The sequence below is a fragment of the Brugia malayi genome (genome assembly GCF_000002995.4).
Source record: "Brugia malayi strain FR3 genome assembly, contig: Bm_v4_Chr3_scaffold_001, whole genome shotgun sequence".
NCBI lineage: Eukaryota > Metazoa > Nematoda > Chromadorea > Rhabditida > Onchocercidae > Brugia > Brugia malayi.
The window spans coordinates 4964658-4983261 of NW_025062477.1; the positions used below are offsets into that span (position 1 = coordinate 4964658).

At 25.7% G+C, this 18604-nt stretch overlaps 2 protein-coding genes and 1 further gene across 4 annotated transcripts; all 3 read left to right on the plus strand.

Moving 5' to 3' along the window:
- Bm9333 (Uncharacterized protein) lies at nt 1–4487 on the plus strand (the record flags this gene model as incomplete). The annotated part of the gene is made up of 11 exons (XM_043080018.1): nt 1–111; nt 682–771; nt 959–1148; nt 1329–1514; nt 1884–2056; nt 2642–2708; nt 2938–3086; nt 3253–3348; nt 3499–3651; nt 3776–4021; nt 4284–4487. The coding sequence occupies 11 exons, from the start codon at nt 1–3 to the stop codon at nt 4485–4487; spliced, it is 1665 nt and encodes a 554-aa protein (XP_042935952.1).
- Nucleotides 4488–10389: 5902 nt separating this feature from the next.
- Nucleotides 10390–10527, plus strand: Bm15547. The gene has a single exon (XR_006227936.1). The product of XR_006227936.1 is annotated as a pre-microRNA Bm15547 (primary transcript).
- A 5720-nt stretch (nt 10528–16247) lies between these two features.
- On the plus strand, nt 16248–18323 carry Bm7434 (Uncharacterized protein; the record flags this gene model as incomplete). 2 transcript variants are annotated; one of them, XM_043080019.1, is made up of 5 exons in its annotated part: nt 16248–16447; nt 16965–17102; nt 17326–17479; nt 17587–17817; nt 18156–18323. In XM_043080019.1, the coding sequence occupies 5 exons, from the start codon at nt 16248–16250 to the stop codon at nt 18321–18323; spliced, it is 891 nt and encodes a 296-aa protein (XP_042935953.1). The 2 variants fall into 2 exon arrangements, with proteins under 2 accessions (XP_042935953.1, XP_001895898.2); XM_001895863.2 differs by lacking the exon at nt 16248–16447 and having other exon boundaries at nt 16990–17102.
- Between the last annotated feature and the right edge of the window lie 281 nt (nt 18324–18604).

Here is an 18604-nt window from a genome sequence, read left to right on the forward strand (position 1 = left end):
ATGGAAGCACATAAACAAAGTGTCAATACACAATCGGAAAACGACGAAATAATTGATGAGATGACCAATACATCGGACAGTGATGAGTTAGCAATGCAGGAAGTTTCTCAAGTTTGATTGTTTATTTTACCTTTATAATTAATTAAACTAATTTTTAATTAGAATTTAAATTGAAAAGCTTTTCCAAAATTTTGTTTTTATTGCTAACTTACAGTTAGATAAAAACTGAAGTATATGGAATCCTTGAAAATATGTATATATTAATGAAATATATGCAAGTTGAAATATGTTCAATTAAGATCCTAAAATTTATTATTTATGCTTGTTTAACCACCAAAAAATAGTTTGAGTTTTACAAATTTAATACCACAATTGATTAACTCAATATCATAACTAATTAATCCAATAACATAATTGATTAAAATATAATTAATTAGCTAAATTTCTATTCATCTGATATTTTCTTGTCATAGAAATTTTTTGTAAGTTTTTTATAACTAAAAAATTGTTAATTTAAATAAAAATTTTGCAAATTCCATGAAAATTTGTTGCGTAAATTTTTCTGAAATTTTAATATTTTTTAAACTTTTTTTTGAACTTTTAATTTTGATTGAAAGAACTTTTTTTTTTTGTTAAAATCTTATCTAATCTCTTCATTTATTTATTTTTCCAACAACTCAGGATCATTCAGTAACAACAGCAACTCGTCCAAATTTTGAATCGAATACTTCATTATCAAACCATCCGCTACCATACCATAACCCTATTCATGTAAATTATCATTGATTATTTTATTTTAATTTCCTAAATTTCATCTATTAGCCATTTATTAGCCATTTATGTGTAAAAATATATTATTTTATCTGTGAAAATTTTTAAATTTTCTTTTGTAAGCAAAAATTAAAAAAAAAGCATTTTATTCGTTTTGCAAAAACAAAACAAAAAGAAGAATTTTAAGTTAGCAATACAGCAACCATTAAACGGATTGAATCTTTATCCGGTTTCTTTCACCGATTCTCAATCCGCTTCACTCATCACTGATAATCGTAACGCAGCTAATTATGAAGAAATTTCAACAAATTCTCCACCACCTATAACAATTTCCTTATATTCCGATATACAACGTTCAGCAGCAGCAATTCATGGTGGTTTGTATTATTTATCATTAATTCAGATAAATTTATTGCATCAAAGTGATAGTATTATCAATTAATGTTTGTTTATTTTTTTTTTTTTTTTTAAAAATAAAATCTATTAATTTCAAAGATTAATTTTTACATTTATTTACATTCTTCCAATGTATAAAGTGATGTTAATTTAAATTCCAGATCCTCAAGCTCTTCCATTATCAGTTATACCGTTAACTGATTATCCCGAGAATGAATATATGCCTCCGCCGTTTAGAGCACCCGTATTATCAGTTCCAACTTCAAATACTACAAACAATAATTCTTCTGAACCAATGAATTCATCGTTACAACAAACAATTACAAACATTCAAACAGCTGCAAAAGGTAATAATAATAATAATTATTAGTAGTAGTAACAGTGATAAAACACTCAAAATTCTATCATAATCTATTTCGGATACTATTGTAAAATGATTCAGACAATTTAATCTATTTGTTAAAGCTTCAAAAAACATTACCTAAGAAGATTAGCTGAAAAAAAAAGCAATCCGACTTAGCAGTTGCAATGATATTTTTGCAATATGGCAGTCAATTAAAGATATTAGGAAAAAATTTTTACTAATTAAGTTTGAAATTTTTGGTATCTCTTCTCATTTCATTGTTTCGTTTCATTGAATTATATTATAATTGAATTTACTAAGAAATTATACTTTTAATTAAAGTATGTATATGTGTTTTCCATTTTTTTAACAGGTGAATCAATGCAGACAGTTAAAAAAGGAGGTCGTAGACGTTTAAATGAAAATGCATGTGGAAATTTGGCGAATAATACGCCTGAAACTTTGGCACCAAAAAAACGTGGAAGAAAACGTAAAGATGGCAGTAATGATATTATTGGTGGAAAAACGAAAGATACTTTACAGAAGGTAATAAAATAAAAAATTTTATAAAAAAAGAATTTTCAACTTAGATAAATAAAAAGTAAAAATATGTAAGAAAAATAAAAAGATGGGAAGATAATATTAAACAAAATTATGTAAAATTAATTCATAAAAAATATGCAAAAAATAATTATTGCATTTTATGAAATATAAACAATATTTTAAGCCATATAAATGTTAGAAAAATATTTCATATTTTAATTTGAATTTTCGTTACTAATCAATATATGTTATTACCATGTTTTCAAGATCAGTAACTAACAAAATCCATGTTGATTTCATTTTTAGAACATATTCATTGATTATAATTAACAAATTGAAAAAATATTAGCCAAGTTTAAGTATGTCCCACTCACAATAGCAAACAAATATTCTGCTACTAACTTATTGATGCATATTTTAAAATTTTTCACAAAATAATTCATAATTTTGGCTAATAGAATTAAAAAAAAATAAGAATAAAACCAATAATTCATACTTTTTATCATCACAGTGAAAAATTTGCTTATGGCAAGTCAATATTGTGTTTTTTTTAAACTTTAATTACTTCATGATAACATAATATTTAAGGCCTCTCGTCAATCGATCAATGCTAGTAAATTGGAAAATAGTGAAATGAATATTGACAAAGCTCCGAGTAATGAAATTTTATTAATTTCAAGTTTTTTTTTTTTTTTTATTTCTAATATCTACACTAACATCATAGTTAAAGAGCTTAAATCATAAAATAAAATGTATCACTTCAAATATTTATATGCCATGCTTGTTGACATATTAATTAAACCACCTAATTATGATTATAACATTTCAGTTAACATTATTTCACAATAATTATTTGGCAAAAAAAAATGTAACGAACTTTGCAGAGCGAAATTCTGAAATTTCAAATCAATCACTAAATGCAGTTGCGGAATTAGAAAATGTTAATGCGGAAGAAAAAAAGAAGAAAAGACGTCCTCGTAAGAAAATCGATGAAAAATCTGATGAAACGATTGATGATACGACAAATGATACGGTCATTTATGAAATTCAGAATCAAAATTTAATGATTTATATTTTATTATTGTTTAATGTTATAAAGTAATAAATTTGCAATAAGTAAGAAAAAAAATTCTTCTCCATTTTTATTTAAACATAAAATTATGCAAATTTCTTAATTTTCAGAAAAATTTTAATTTTAGAAGAAACACGGTTCAATAACCAAGAAATCATCAGCTGCAAAGAAAGAAAGCATGGAAGAATTGCTGTGTAAACAAAAAAGTCGTATGGCATTTCCAGTATGAAATTTTAAAATTATGATAGTTATTGAAATTTGTCAAATGTGTATGTTCTCAAATCAAATATGTTCTTTTTTAGTTTACTTAATTTGAGAGTAATTATTATTTCATAAGTCTTTTCCGGAAATAATATTGTAAATGTTATTTTAGAAAGGTACTTTTCTAATTCGATACTGCGATTTGGAAACATTGGACTGTGATCAAATTTGGTGTGTAGACAATCATCATATGCTGCTCAAATATCGCCTTTCTTCACATATTGAAGGAAAACGTCGTCTGTATTTGAAATCTCAACCTGAACGAGTAAATTTCGAATGGTTGAATGAAATTATTAAAATGAGAACAAAAATTTATGTATACTAAATTTTAGCTAAAATATTTATGTTGTGTAGCATTCAGTTCATGATAATTAATATTATATTTTTAGTTCATTGGTTGGAAATGTGAGGAACCGTGGCATTTTTATGAATTGACGATTCTTGAACGTGATCGTGACGGTAGCAAAGTATTGGTACTGTATCCGGAAGCCAAAGAATTAGCGGAATGTCGTGAAAAAGCAAGACGTCAGAAGCAAATTGCGGAAGAAATGAAACGAGGTTTGGGGACGTCACGTAATTACGGTGATATCAAAGAAGATTTCGATGTAACAGAAGAAAATCTAGTAAAACAAACGGTCAATTTTTTTTTAACATTCTTTTACCTAAGAGTATTTCTTTCAATTACTTAATTACTAATTAACGTCAGAATAAAAACAGTAATGTAATGCAATATTAGTAATAATAATAATAATAATATTAAACAAATAAATAGTTAGAAGTAATAGAGATTTATATTACTTTTTTTAAGAATTATTATTTTTTTTCTTCGAGAGAGATATGAATGTAAAGAAAATAAAAAAGCAAGATAATAAAGAATTAAATTTTCAAAATTTTTAGGATATTAAAGATCGACTTTTGCATAAAGAGGAGAATATGGAAGTTGAAATGGTTGATGAAGCAGAAAAAGCAGTTGAGCGTTTCATTCTGATTCCGGATAGTGAATACACTGAAACAAATGATGAACATTCTGGAGAGGAATTTAGTATCGAAAATCCTATGGAAGAAGAGATTATCGTTACAGAAGACGAAGAAGATGAATAATAATATTAATTTTTTGTTTCATAATTATCTGCAATAAAATTTTTTTTTTATTTACTTCTCTTCTTCAATTATTCTAATTAGTAATTGTATTTAAATGAATTATTACATTTAAAATGCAGATGTTTACATGTAAAATATATATTATAAGGTAGTAATAAGGACGAATTATAAATATATGCTATATTTCTTTTAAAAAAAGATTAGTTCTTATCATTAAATATATTTTGATTAACAAAAATCAAAATTTTTTCTGTTCTTAAAAGTAATTTAAATTTAGGGAATGAAACAAAAAGAAAAAACGCCGCTTGTTTAAATACTTTCTTATTTCTTTAATTTCTTCCGCCTTACAATGATGCGATAAGTTTAAGTAACAAAGTGCTGCAAATACAATTCACCAAAAATTTAATTCTTTATTATCGTACAGAAGTTTAAATTATGAATGATTTATTTCAAATAAAAATTTTTGTTGGTATCAGAATAATCACATGTAATGAAGTGATTCGAGTAATATATTAAATATAAGATAACAACTTTTCTTTTTCTAATTAGAATAGATTAAATTATCAGTTTTTTTCATGTTAATAATCCATGAAGGACTTGGATTAAGTGATGGAATTTACCATATTTTGAAAAAAGAATGATTTACTGATATACGCATAGCACATGGATAATTTGATATGAGTAAGATAAGATGTAAAATAAAAGTTTAAACTTTTAAGGCTTTTTTTCTAGATTAGATTAGACCGAATCAATAATGCATTTTCATAACAATACTGAATCAATAGTACATCCTTACATTTATCAATACTTTCCGGTTTTCTTAATCTTATCATCCTATCTGTCAGAAAGAAAACAAAAGAAATTAGTGGCAAAGTGGGAAAATGAGTAGCTAACTCTTTTTAAGGGTACTAATGGGATGATATTAGATAAAACACTAATATTTAGACTAACCAGATAGACTACTTCTATCACTAATTTATCATTTCAAAATCTGATTTCTGAGGATTTTTTTCTAGATTAGATTAAACCAGATCAATAATACATTCTGATTTTTTTTTTTCAATATGGTTCCAAAAACTTTTTTAACTATCATATTAGTCAACAATTATTAATCTAAGGAATATACTAATGAAATATAATGCAATACAGTACACTATGATACAGTACGAAATGATACAGTATAATACCGTATGATATGAGAAGATATGATATAATATCATGCGGTATAATTAAATTGATAAAGTTTATTACTGCTTTCAATAGTGTGAAAATCACTAATATACGAAGTGCGACTTAAAAAGGATTACTACTTTTATGCCGCGAAGATTATTTTATTAAATTTTATGGTGGGGAAATTTTTTTATTGTATTATACGGCGAGGATTATTTTATTTTATTATATGACAGGGATTATTTTTTTTATTATTGTTTGAATAGAAATTATGCATATAAATAGAATGTACGTTTGTTCAAAGTTGCTAGAAAATATTTAACTTTGATTTATATAACTAATTTTTTTATAAATAAATATTAATCACTATATGGTAAACCATTAATTATAACAGTTTTGTAAAGGTTTTTTTTTTTTTTTTTTAAAAAAAAAGACGCTCTAGATTTATCAGATTTAATTTTTTCCTTCTTTTCATTAACTATACAAAACTTGGTTGCTAATTAAATAATCAAATTGCAAAAATTTTAGTGAATTCTTCCAGAAAAAAAAAACTAAAGAATTTTTGGCTAATAAAATTTTATTATCGCTATGCTTTTATTTCATTTTTTGCGAACAAGAAAATAGAAATACAAATTCAGTAAGAAGCATATCAATCAAAATTTTTATTTTCTTTCCTTTTGTGATTATTCAGATTCTTTCATTCATTTTAAATCCATTTCTGTTTCTTTTTTTTTTTTCAAATTTAGTTCTTTTTTCTTGAAATCCAACTGCTTTTTGTTTTTTCTTTTTTCAGGATTATGTGGTCGTTTTCTTTCCTAGTATATTCAATTTTTACATTCATAACATTGATGATGTTAAGAGGTAAGATAATTTTACTCTTTCTTTCTCGTTTTAAATAATATATATAATTAATGCTTCATGTTAAAATGATTTTATTTTATGATGAAGAAATAATAAAAAAAAGCTTTTAATATTATTATCATAAAAAAATTAAAAATATTATCACTTCCGATCATCATAAAAATTATCATTAAAAAATTACTTCCTACTATTTAAAATGTTTTTTCTTTTTAATTTAAAAGATTTTTATTTAAATTGGTAATTACCATTAAACATTTGATGCATATCTTTAGAGAGAAAAAAAATTGAAGGAAAATTAGTAGAAGGTGATTATTTATCAGTAATATGAAAAATATCAATAATTACATTATCAGTGTAAAATATCGATAGCTATGTTATCAGTGATGATAACTTTATCAATCGTTAACATTTTTAACAATGACCTTCAAAACATTGTGACAGATCTTTGTTACTATTTAGCTGCCAATATCATAGATATGAATGCAATAAACTGAAAATTTGGGTAAATAATTTCTTTCGTTCATTTTTTTGATTCATTCATTTTCGTTTTCATTCGTCTCAATAAAAATTTCTATTTGAAGAAAATTTCGATTCCATCGAAGAATTTACATCAGATATTTCTCCAACCACTACTATATGGGTATGTCATATTTTTAATTACAGATGTTTATAAATTTTTTTTTTTTTTATAAATATTACTCATTTTGATCAAAACCATATGAAGCATAATGTTTTTAAATCATTGAAATAATTTCAAATTTGATAGGTGCAATATTTTTTAATGAGTCATATAATACTTTTAATAAAAATAAACTTTATATAATAGTTCAGAAGCAAAAAAGAAATGAATGAATAACTACAGAAAGATAATGGAAATGGAATAAAGTTATTGTATAATAAAGAAATTGGAATTTTTAATGATAATTGCAACAAAGGAATGAATATGGAAGGTATTCTGAAACCTGTGGAAAATACACTTTTCGAATTTGTGCGCTTTAAAATTGCAATTATTTTCATTATTACTTTTTTTTTTCCCGTTTATTTATTTGCATTCGATTATTGCATCTGACAGAAATGATTTATCGAGGAAAAAAAAGAGAAAGAAAATAGTTTATTTAAGAATACAAGAAAAAAAATTAGCTAGGAGGATGGAAAATTTATGGAAAAAATGAGATATGATTTTTTTTTTTTTTTTTGCACCATAAATTTTTATTTTTTATTAAACAGACTGAAAGTTATGGAATTGGATTGAATTAATTAGGCTAGTCGATTGAAAGTTAGATAAATATATATATATATATGAATTTTTGTGTGTAAAAAAAAGTTCTACTTGTTTCTACTCGTTAAATCAATTTTCAGTTTCAACATCGTTATGTGTCTTCGGGTGAGATCGATCGATTTTTAGTTGAAATGAAAATTATCAATGGATTTAGCTAAGTTTTATGGTCAGGAAAGCACAAAAAAAAGTAAGAAATTAATGTGATCATTCCAGTTATTTTATAATTAAAAATATAATATTTTACAATAACAGGAAGAAAGGTATGCCATAAATATGAAATAATTCAAATCAAAAAAAAAAAAATTCCGATTTTGGATTTTAACCTGTTTTAAATAAAGTGAACGTCAAAATACTGCATTATTTTGCAGTGCAAAATTGAATATAACTGAAGAAATTTTTAATAATTTACGATTGAAAAAAAAAGCAACGAAACTTTTCCTTCATGAATTTGGATATTAAATTCTTTGTTATATTTTCTAAATTTCAGTAATACACATAAAGGACACTTAAGAATGATCGAAACAGTTATCGAATGGATGAAATAACTTATACTAATGTTAAATTAATTAATGAATTACTGAAAACATATGTTTATTATTTGCTTATCAGAAGTTTTGTAGCTAAATAACTTTTATTTTAATTAATTATTTTAGAGGAAAATACTAATTAATTGCATGCTGTTTTCTTCGTTTTTTTCTTCTTGAATGAATAAATTAGTTCTTTTTTAGAATAAATAAAGTAAATAGTAATAAATTTTTAAACAATTTGCAAAAACACTCAAAAAACTGAATATTTTTTCTCTCTTTTTTCAACGTTATATTTAAATTAATAGTGAAAATGCGATATATTGCTTGCAAATTTCTTTATGAAATTATCAGATAAAAGTTATCAAAAAGAAAGCAAAAAAAGGAGCTTTGTGATGAAAAATTATATTAGCAAAATGTAAATATGAAGTGATTTTAACTGCAATTTTTTTTTTTTTTTTTTTTTTTTTTCATTATTGCAAAAATGACTGAAATTAGAAAGTACAGAAAAAAAGAGAGAGAAGAAAACTGAGAATGAAAATGCAAATAAAATAGCAGTTTTGATGGTATTTTTGTTTGGTTTAATTGGATGAAATGGATGAATTAGATTTACTTTTCTTAAATGTTAAATGTGATTGAAGTAATAGAAGAAAGAAAGAAAGAAAGAAAGAAAGAGAGAAAGAAGGAAGGAATAGAACTTTTTCTTATATCATTTTTGGATTTTGTTAAAGGCGAATATAAGGATGAGACGAGAAAAAAAAAATAATTTGAATGTTTCAGTTTCTTTTAGCTTTCATTTCTTATTTTTTAGAAGTTTTATTCTTTCAATTAATAGCAATTTTAATTTTATATTGCGAATAAAAGTGCGAATAAAATTATTGTGAAGGAATAAATCTGTAATAAAATGGAAATGGAAAATTTACATTTAGAGCATATATGTATGAATTAATCTTTCATTTTTATTTATGGTTAATGTTTAATTTGAACGGATGTGGAACTTTGCATTTTGATTCGATTTGTGATATTTGAATTATTATTTCATAAATGTTGGAAGTAATTATCGCTCGTACTTAAAACCATTAATCGATAATTAATAATATTTGCAATTAACAATCATTAATCATAAAATCGCTGGGAATGATAATTTGAGTTTTTTTTTTTTTTTTTTTTTCATTTAAAATAAGCAATTTCATTTCTTGTTTTTAGCATACCTTTAACTGTTATTATCACATGTTTAACTGATAAAAGTACTGTTAAAACTTATCAATATGACTGATCAAAAAAAAAACAAGGTAACACATATAAGCATTTTACTATTTCTTTACTAATTTTAAAAATTCATTTCTCCTTACTTAAACAGTTATTCCATTATTCCATCATTTTATTTTATACCTTTACTGATTTGCTACAAATTAAAAATTATTTCAAACTTATCAAACTGTCATTGCTTTTTGAAGTTGTAAATAAAAAGGAGAAAATTGAAATGTTTCTATCTATTTAATTATTAAATGACAAATCAAATTAATTTCTTTCCATCATTTTCTTCTCTTATAATTAATCTATTAAGATTTTCTCTAATTAAAATCTTCATTATGAGTTTTTCCTTCACTGCTCTGCTCCTCATCTAATTAATTCTCTCTCTCTCACTTCCTCTAATTAACTTTTTTATTATGATTTAACCTAATTCTCCTGCAATCATTTTGCAAATTATCCCTAATTCATTAATTTAAATGTGAAATAATTAAGATTTAATGAAAACAATTGAACTATAAATGTAAATATGCATTTGAAAAAAGAAAAAAACGATATAAAAACAGACAAAAAAAAATGTGGGCGGTAAGAGGTCGAGAAGAGGAGAAAGACATGGTGTATATATATGGGGCGGTAAGAGGTCGAGAAGAGGAGAAAGACATGGTGTATATATATGGGGCGGTAAGAGGTCGAGAAGAGGAAAAGGAAAGAAAAGGAGAGGAAAGGGAAGGAAAAAAAGGAAATACGAAGAGTCCCAGTTTTTCTATTTCTTCAATAAATTGGGATTGAGTGGTGGAGGAGAAAGTATTATTGGATTGCATAAAAGGATGGATGGATGAGAAGGAAGAGGAAAAGAGGAAGGAATTAGAGTTTGTGATGTGAATGAAAAAGAAGGCTTTTCCTCCTCCTTCCTTCCTCCTTCCTTCTTCCTTCTTCCTTCTTCCTTCTTCCTCCTTCCTTCTTCCTTCTTCCTTCTTCCTTCTTCCTCCTTCCTTCTTCCTTCTTCCTTCTTCCTTCTTCCTTCTTCTTTCCTTCCTTCTCCATTTTCATTTTCTTCTTCATCCACTGAAATCTATCGCTGCCGTCGTTCTTTCTGTTTGTACAAACTGAATTAAATTAATGATTAAAATAAACGAGGAAATTAATTACTCGTTTATTGTTCCATTTTTTTAATTTTGTTGTCGTATTTCATTTGTTAGCATATATTGGAATTTTGATAGTGCAAGTTTAATTAATTAATTATTTCATAGACTAATTATTTCAAAAGACTTCTTATTTTGTATTATAAATGTTTTAAATATTTGAATAAATTATTGGTAGACTGTGTGCATGTCTGGTCTGTCTGTCTGTCTGTCTATGTATGTGGAATAAATCGATATAAAATTTTTGACTGAATGAATAAGTTTTGGCCCAAAATATTTAGGCTTAGATATCAAAAATAAATCATTTATTGTGTTATATGTGCTGCAAAAAGAAAACGTGACACTGCTTCACTTGTCACACACACACACACACACACACACACACACACACACACACACACACACACACACACACACACACACACACACACACACACACACACCCACACACACACACACACACACACACACACACACACACACACACACACACACACACACACACACCACACACACACACACACACACACACACACACACACACACACACACACACACACACACACACACACACACACACACACACACACACACACACACACACACACACACACACACACACACACACACACACACGCAACTGTGAAAATATCATCTGGTGGTGTCGTAAGTGAATTATATTGTGTCACGTGTACCACGTCATTATTATACATTGTTATTATCCTTAGATAAAATAGTCAGCCTTGAGAATATGTGAAATCTTTGAGTTTATTAATAAATCATTAAGGTATCCATCGAGTTACTGAAGTGAAAACAATACGTAAGGCTATAATATATAATATACGTTACGTGTAAAGGTGAGTCAAAATGATGAGAGAATGTGAAAGAGATAAGGTGGGATATGCTTTGAATTGAATGATAGCAATTAAATAGCTGTAATAAGCCGTATGTTAAGTTTGTGAAAGACAGAGCTGGCATCTCATCTTTACATTTATTTCTTCTGTTTGCTTGAATTATTCATTATTACATTTGACATTACGATTATTTGTATGATATTATAACCACTGTCGTTATTATTATTATTAGTATTATTATTTATTATTATTACTATTAATTTACTGTAATTAATGTTTAGTAATATGACGATAGTAATTTGATAATAACAAATTACTAATGCATTATTTGTTCTTCAAATAATTTAATTTAATATTGCATTATTTGTTGCAGATAAAGATTAATAAGAAGGAAAGAAAAAAATTAAAACGTTTGTTTGGATGTTTCAAAAATTTGACTCTAACACGGCAGTATTTACCTAGTTAAGGATTTAGTACGAAAGCACCTTAGATTAATTAAGGGTCTAACATTAACATTTTAGCATTAGAGGAAGGAGGAAAGATTTTTAAAAATTTCATCATAAAGAGGAAGATTTTTAAACTTATCTTTTGAATAACTCTGATGAGTCATTTACTATTTTGACCAGAAAAAAATTAATTGATATTACTACGACTGCTGAGAAATTTCAAAATGATTAATTAGAAAGACTTGATAAATTACTCTCTTCTTTCTTTCTTTTTCTTTTGCCGAGATTATTATATTAATTATATAGATATATATAATATAACAGTAGACTATATGTAATTATTTATTAGAAATATTAGTCTTATAAATATTTAAACAGTTAAATTTTTAATAAATTAATTCGTCTTCTTTCCTCTGCTGTATTTCTCTTTTTCCCTTAATTTTCACTATTATTTCGTATTTATTTTGTATACTTTGCAGAACAAATTTTTTTTTTTTCATTTTCAAATGTATTCTCTCTATATTTTAGCTAATAAAATTCACTCATTTTGTTACCAAAATAGGATTTGTTGTTTACTGGAGTGAATTATTCAGCGTATTCATTTCTATTTACTCAAATCTTTTAATCAACTATTAACATCTTCTCTCTCTCTCTCTCTCTCTTTTCTTCCTTCCTTTCTTCATTTTATTTTCTCTCTCATCTCATCTTTTAGCTTCTCATCTTTTTTTTTTCATTTTTTAAAAAACTTTTTATGTTATATTTGAACTGGTTGTAGTAGTATTCCGTTAATACGTGTAATATTCGTCAATTGCACGCATTACGCGTGTCTCCGTGTAATGCGTGCAATGCATTAGTAACAATACTGAAATCAAAATTTAATAAATTCACATTTCAAAACAGTATTTGTTCATTTTATTCATTTTTCACCCAAACATTCCTTCTGCTACTATGTCACATGGCATGGAAAATATCATAGAAAAAGACAAGAGGTCAAATGACATTGCTATTATTTGAAGAGAAACGTTTTATTATTGTTATTACTATTATTATTACTATATTATTATTTATTTATTTATTATTGATATTATTTTCACTATCATTATGCTTATTATTATTATTATTATTATTACTGTTATCATTAAATTATTATTATTTAATATCAGTTATATTTATAATTCTAAAATAATATTTAATCTATTGTTTACCTTCATTTTCCATTTTATTAATTAATTAATTAATTAATCAACATGCTACTACATATCAATTAATGGTTATAAATCACTGTCCCAATGTATGAATTAATTTAACAATTAATCAATGTTTTCTGGTATATCAATTAATCAATATATTCCAATGCGAATTGAATATGAAACAAAATGAATAAAACAAATAATTATCGTTTAGGCTTTTTTTAATTGCGCGTAATATCAGTACAGAGATTTATTAACAAATATATAGAAGTTAATCACTTTTGACTTTATTCTTATTTTTTGAATTTACTTTTCATCTTTTTTTATTGTTTTACATTCATCTGAATTATCTTTATATGATGGAAAGTTAGTTATATATTTGTAAATTCTTAATAATTTGTGAAGTATTGGTGAATTGTCATTCAAAAATTGCTCCAAATATTTCTAACAATTACTTACTCACTCACTCGATCAATCAATCAATCAATCAATCAGTCAGTCAGTCAATCGATCAATCAGTCAATCGGTCAGTTAAATGAAATGATGAAATTTGAGTGTGTGAAGTTACTGTCATCTTTGAATTTTGTTTGCAATTCATCAAAGCGATCACTTCACCAATCATTTTGAACTTTATAAATTTCTTAAAAACTTTTTTTTTTCAATAAGAAAAAAAATGGAAGACGAAAAAAAAAAGACATCTGCTAATTCATTATCATCGAAGCAGAAATAAAAAATTGAACTGGCATCTATTATCATCTACTGGAATAATTAGTATGATTTTCTTGTCTTGTCTTTTTCTTTTGTTTGAGAAAAGAAAATGAAATTAAATTCATTTTTGAAGATTATTACGAAAAAATGATTATTTTTTTTTTAAAAAAAAGCACGCAGAATTTAGATATAATATTTGCAGTAAGAAACAAATTTATTAACAAGATTCTATTAGAAAAAAAATTTTAGTATTTTAAAAAAAATAAAATAAGCTTTGATTTTTTTTTTTTGTAAAAAAAATATTACATTCTTAATTTCTCATATATTTCAAAATTGAAAACATAAATGTGCAATACTAATGAATTACACACTATGTTTGGTCATTATTCAAGTTATTAATTTTCTGTTTAATATACCTCTTTCTAATGAATATTTTTCTCTTTTTGTCCCACTCTCTTGTACCATTCATAATTTATTGATTGAAAGTAATATGAAATATTATTTGATTTTATAAATTGCAAAAAAATAAAATTAAATTTTGAAATTAATTGATTTCATTTTATGTTTTATTTCACGATTTTTTTCCTTTTTTTTTACATCACACAACTATTTCATATTATCGTTATCATTAATTTAATTTAATTGACAGTAATACTTTTATTCGTTCTCTTCAGAAAATCTTTGAACTCCTCTCTCTCTCTCTCTCTCCCTCTCTCTCTCTTTCTCTTTCTCTCCCCATCCTTGTTAAGAAATGATGGCAAGGAAGATATTCAAATTCCACTCGCTTTTTTATGTAACCTTGAGGATGATGTAAACATTATTGCCCCTGTCCCCTTATCGTCGCTCTACTTTTCTTCCTCGTCCTTCCCTTTCACCACGCTTCTCCGCGTCTCTTCATCCCGTGTCTGTCTCTCCCACGCGTCTCTTCCTCCCGTGTCTCTTTCACGCGTCTCTTCCTCCCGTGTCTCTTTCACGCGTCTCTTCCTCCCGTGTCTCTTTCACGCGTCTCTTCCTCCCGTGTCTCTTTCACGCGTCTCTTCCCCCCGTGTCTCTTTCACGCGTCTCTTCACATTCCCATCCGTTTCTCATCTTTCATTTTCTTGTCCAACACCAATTATGGCTGTAATCCAATGTCTTTCTATCGTAGCATTACGCATTAGAATTATATCAGCCGAAATAGGCCATTTTAATTTACTTTTTACAATTAAAAAAAAAAAAAGAAGTTGGGAAAGTTTCTCATTTCTTTTTCTTTTAATTAAATTTAACAAATATATATTAATAGTTATCTTTGCATCAGTAGTCATTATATACAAACTTATTATTTTTTTGGTTAATAGAAATGTTAATTATACGCTAAGAAAATATTTATTTTTCGTCTTTTATTTCTTAGCAAAATATTGTTTCAATAATTTTATCTTTTCTAATCGTGAAAGATCTTTTTTTTTTTTTTTTGTTTACAATTAGATTTATTATATAAATTATAAAATTTTTAAAAAATATTTTGCAAAAAATTTACCACGGTTTTTTTTTTTTATTTTTTAAATATTAATGTTAGTAATAAAAACATAAATGAAATTGATCGTTCTTTTTTAAAGTAGAAATTTTTTTATTAGAGAATTACTGAATGTTTTCTTTTTTCCCTATTTCTCATTTATAACTTTTATATTTTTATTTACTGATCAGTTTTTTGTAATTTATGAAGTTGGAGAAAATATCTGAAATTGAAAATATCAATAATAATTTTGAAATGGTTCAAAAAGTAGTACCACTCGATGAATGTTCAGTTGTTTTCCTCCATTTAATTACTCATTGTTTGTTTAATACTTTTTTTTAAAGAAAAAAAAATCGTTGCGTCCACTGTGAAAATTTCTTTTATTAGTTCTGTTGTGAAAATTAATTGCTAAATTAAACAGCTTCAATTTTTCAACTTTAATTTTAACATAGATCTTATTTTATTGTCAAATTCTTTCAAAAAAGTAAAAAAAAATGAGCTAATAATTAAAATTATGGACTCATTAACTGATAATTGATATCTATGTTACGATTAAATCAAAATAGTTATGAATTAATTTATACAAATTTCTTTTTTCTTTCTTTATCAGCATTTTACAAAATTATATTTTCAAATTTTGAAAAATCATAGAAATATTGGAAATGGTAAAATATATTCCTTTTTTCCGACTTGTAAAATCGTTTAATTAATTTATGTTCCATAACTGTTCGATTATTCTGAGTAATATAATTACTTAAAGTCCCAAAATTTCACTAATTCTGGATTATTTCATAGTTTTAATATTAATAAGATTTTGATATTTTAGATTACTTCTAAATTGGAATGCTAAGAGTATTTGAAACAGGTAACGAACTAAAGGAAGCCGAACTGTTAACCAGTGATTCAGTCTTTCTCCTACCAATACATTATTCCATTCGACATGAACGTTTGGGCGTTTTTCCGGAAGCAAAGTGTACAATACTAGGATATCCGGAAAAATCGCCATTCATATGGATGGTGATACGACGCAACAAGTTTACAAGGTTATTTGCAGGGAGAAAGTATAATTCAATTTTTAAATTTATGAGACATTTTCCAGATATTTTTGTACAACTTAGTTTATAATGTTTTATGAAATTCTTTCTTTTTGTTTTTTCTCCCATATTTTGATAAATGAAAACATTTGCACATTTTCATTTTCATTATTTTCATATTATGCATACATGTATATCTTTTTTTTTTTCCTCTGGTATTATTGTCTTTATTGGTTTTTTGGGGGTTTTTTTATTTTATTTTATTTTTATTTTCTTTTAGATAGAATAAAACTACGTAAGGTTTTCAAAAGTTATGTTTGATCGAATAGGCATTTGATTTTAGTGAAGAAAATGGGAACAGCGGAAAAAGGAAAAGAAATCAAAGGAGAAAAAGGAGGAGTGTATAATTGACGTGAATTCGTGAAAATAATGGATGATGAATATAGGAGCAGGAAGGAGAGATGAGGGGAAAAAGGTGATCGAAGAGGAAAAAGGAGATGGATGTATACAGGTGAGCTTACTTTAGGGCGCACGTGTTCGTATGCAGTCGTATGCAACATTTTATCGATATCGACGATATCGACGCATTCTTCATTCATACAATTCCACATCTACTCAAATTAGATCAATTTTCTGCCCGAATTCTTGGCATACATTTGAGCAGGTTTTTTTTTCAATTTTTTTATTGAAATTTTTTATTGTATTTATTATCTTTTAATTTATTATTTCATAGTTATTTTATTGAATAAAATGTTTTAAATTTAAAAAAAGATATAAAGAAATTTTAGTTACATTTAAAAATTTATTTTTATTTCTAAGGTTTAAAAATCCTTGAAAGAATTTATAATTAATTTGCTTTTTCTTTTAATTTATTCATATAATTTTAGTCGAATGACTGAACTACTTTCAACTCATTTTGATTTCTCAGCTCCAAGCTATCTCTCCAGTTATTTCATCATAGATAAACATAAGCAAAGGCAGATTATCGATATGGATATTAAACTTGCTGAAGGTTATTCATTTATGGAACTCGATCCAAAGGTTTGTTTATTATTAATTAATTATATTAATAAAGTATTAAATTCATACCAAATAACAGTATAGTTTTTTTTTTTCTGTTACAACCATTAAAAAATTCTTCATTATAGCGTCATGCTGATACGATAACAAACTGTTGGAAATTTTCAACACATGGTGAACGTGATCAATTTGAAGCAAAGATTCGTCGTTTACCATCAGTTGGTGTTCAAAGTCATGATGGAACATTGGTATCATTTACCGTTCTAGACGCTTCCGGATTTTTCAATAATCAGTTTACATTTGTGGAACATCGTCAACGTGGGTTAGCTGATCGAAGTGAACTGAAATTATGCCAAAAAGTTTGTTTTTTCTTCTTTTGTATTGAGTTTAAAAAAAAAAAAAAAAAAAAACATGCACTGATGCATATTTTATTGCCTATAATGTAACTTAATTAATTTTTTTTATTGGTAGGTTTATTTTGCATGAAATTCATCTCAAACTATATGAAAGAATGTAATTGGATTTTATGATAACTTTCATTTTCCAATCGATGAATAATCTAATGGGAAAGAATTTAGATGCATTGAAAAATATCCAATTTCATTCATTTTTATTTTCTATTTCATTTGCTCTATTTATCAATAAAAGTTAGTGGTAGTGTGATAGAAATTGTATATTATTTTTTTTCCAACTGCAGGTAATATCATTTGGATTGCATCCGATGAAATTTGTTGAGCATGAAAATACGGCAGTTCTTGATCGTTCATGCCGATCACAGTGGTGGAGTACTGTCAATGATGAAACTGGCATTCCGGTTATTAACGATCATCGCGTTGTCTATCGACGAATATCATCACACTTATAAAACTAGCTTGATTTTGTGAAAATTTTAGTATATTAAGCTATGGGATGTATGAAAATTTTAACTTAATGATGAATTTCAATTTTTTTTAACTTTAAAATTAAATTTATGTGGGATACTTGCAATTAAATTACACATGATTGTCATCGTCATCATCATTTCATTCAGTTTTTATGATGGTATTTTGAGTTTTGAACTGTGTGGTATATTTTGCATAAAAATTTGTAAAAAAAAAAAAAAAACTATGCCATTTTATCATAAATAGCTTTGAATAATTATGCATA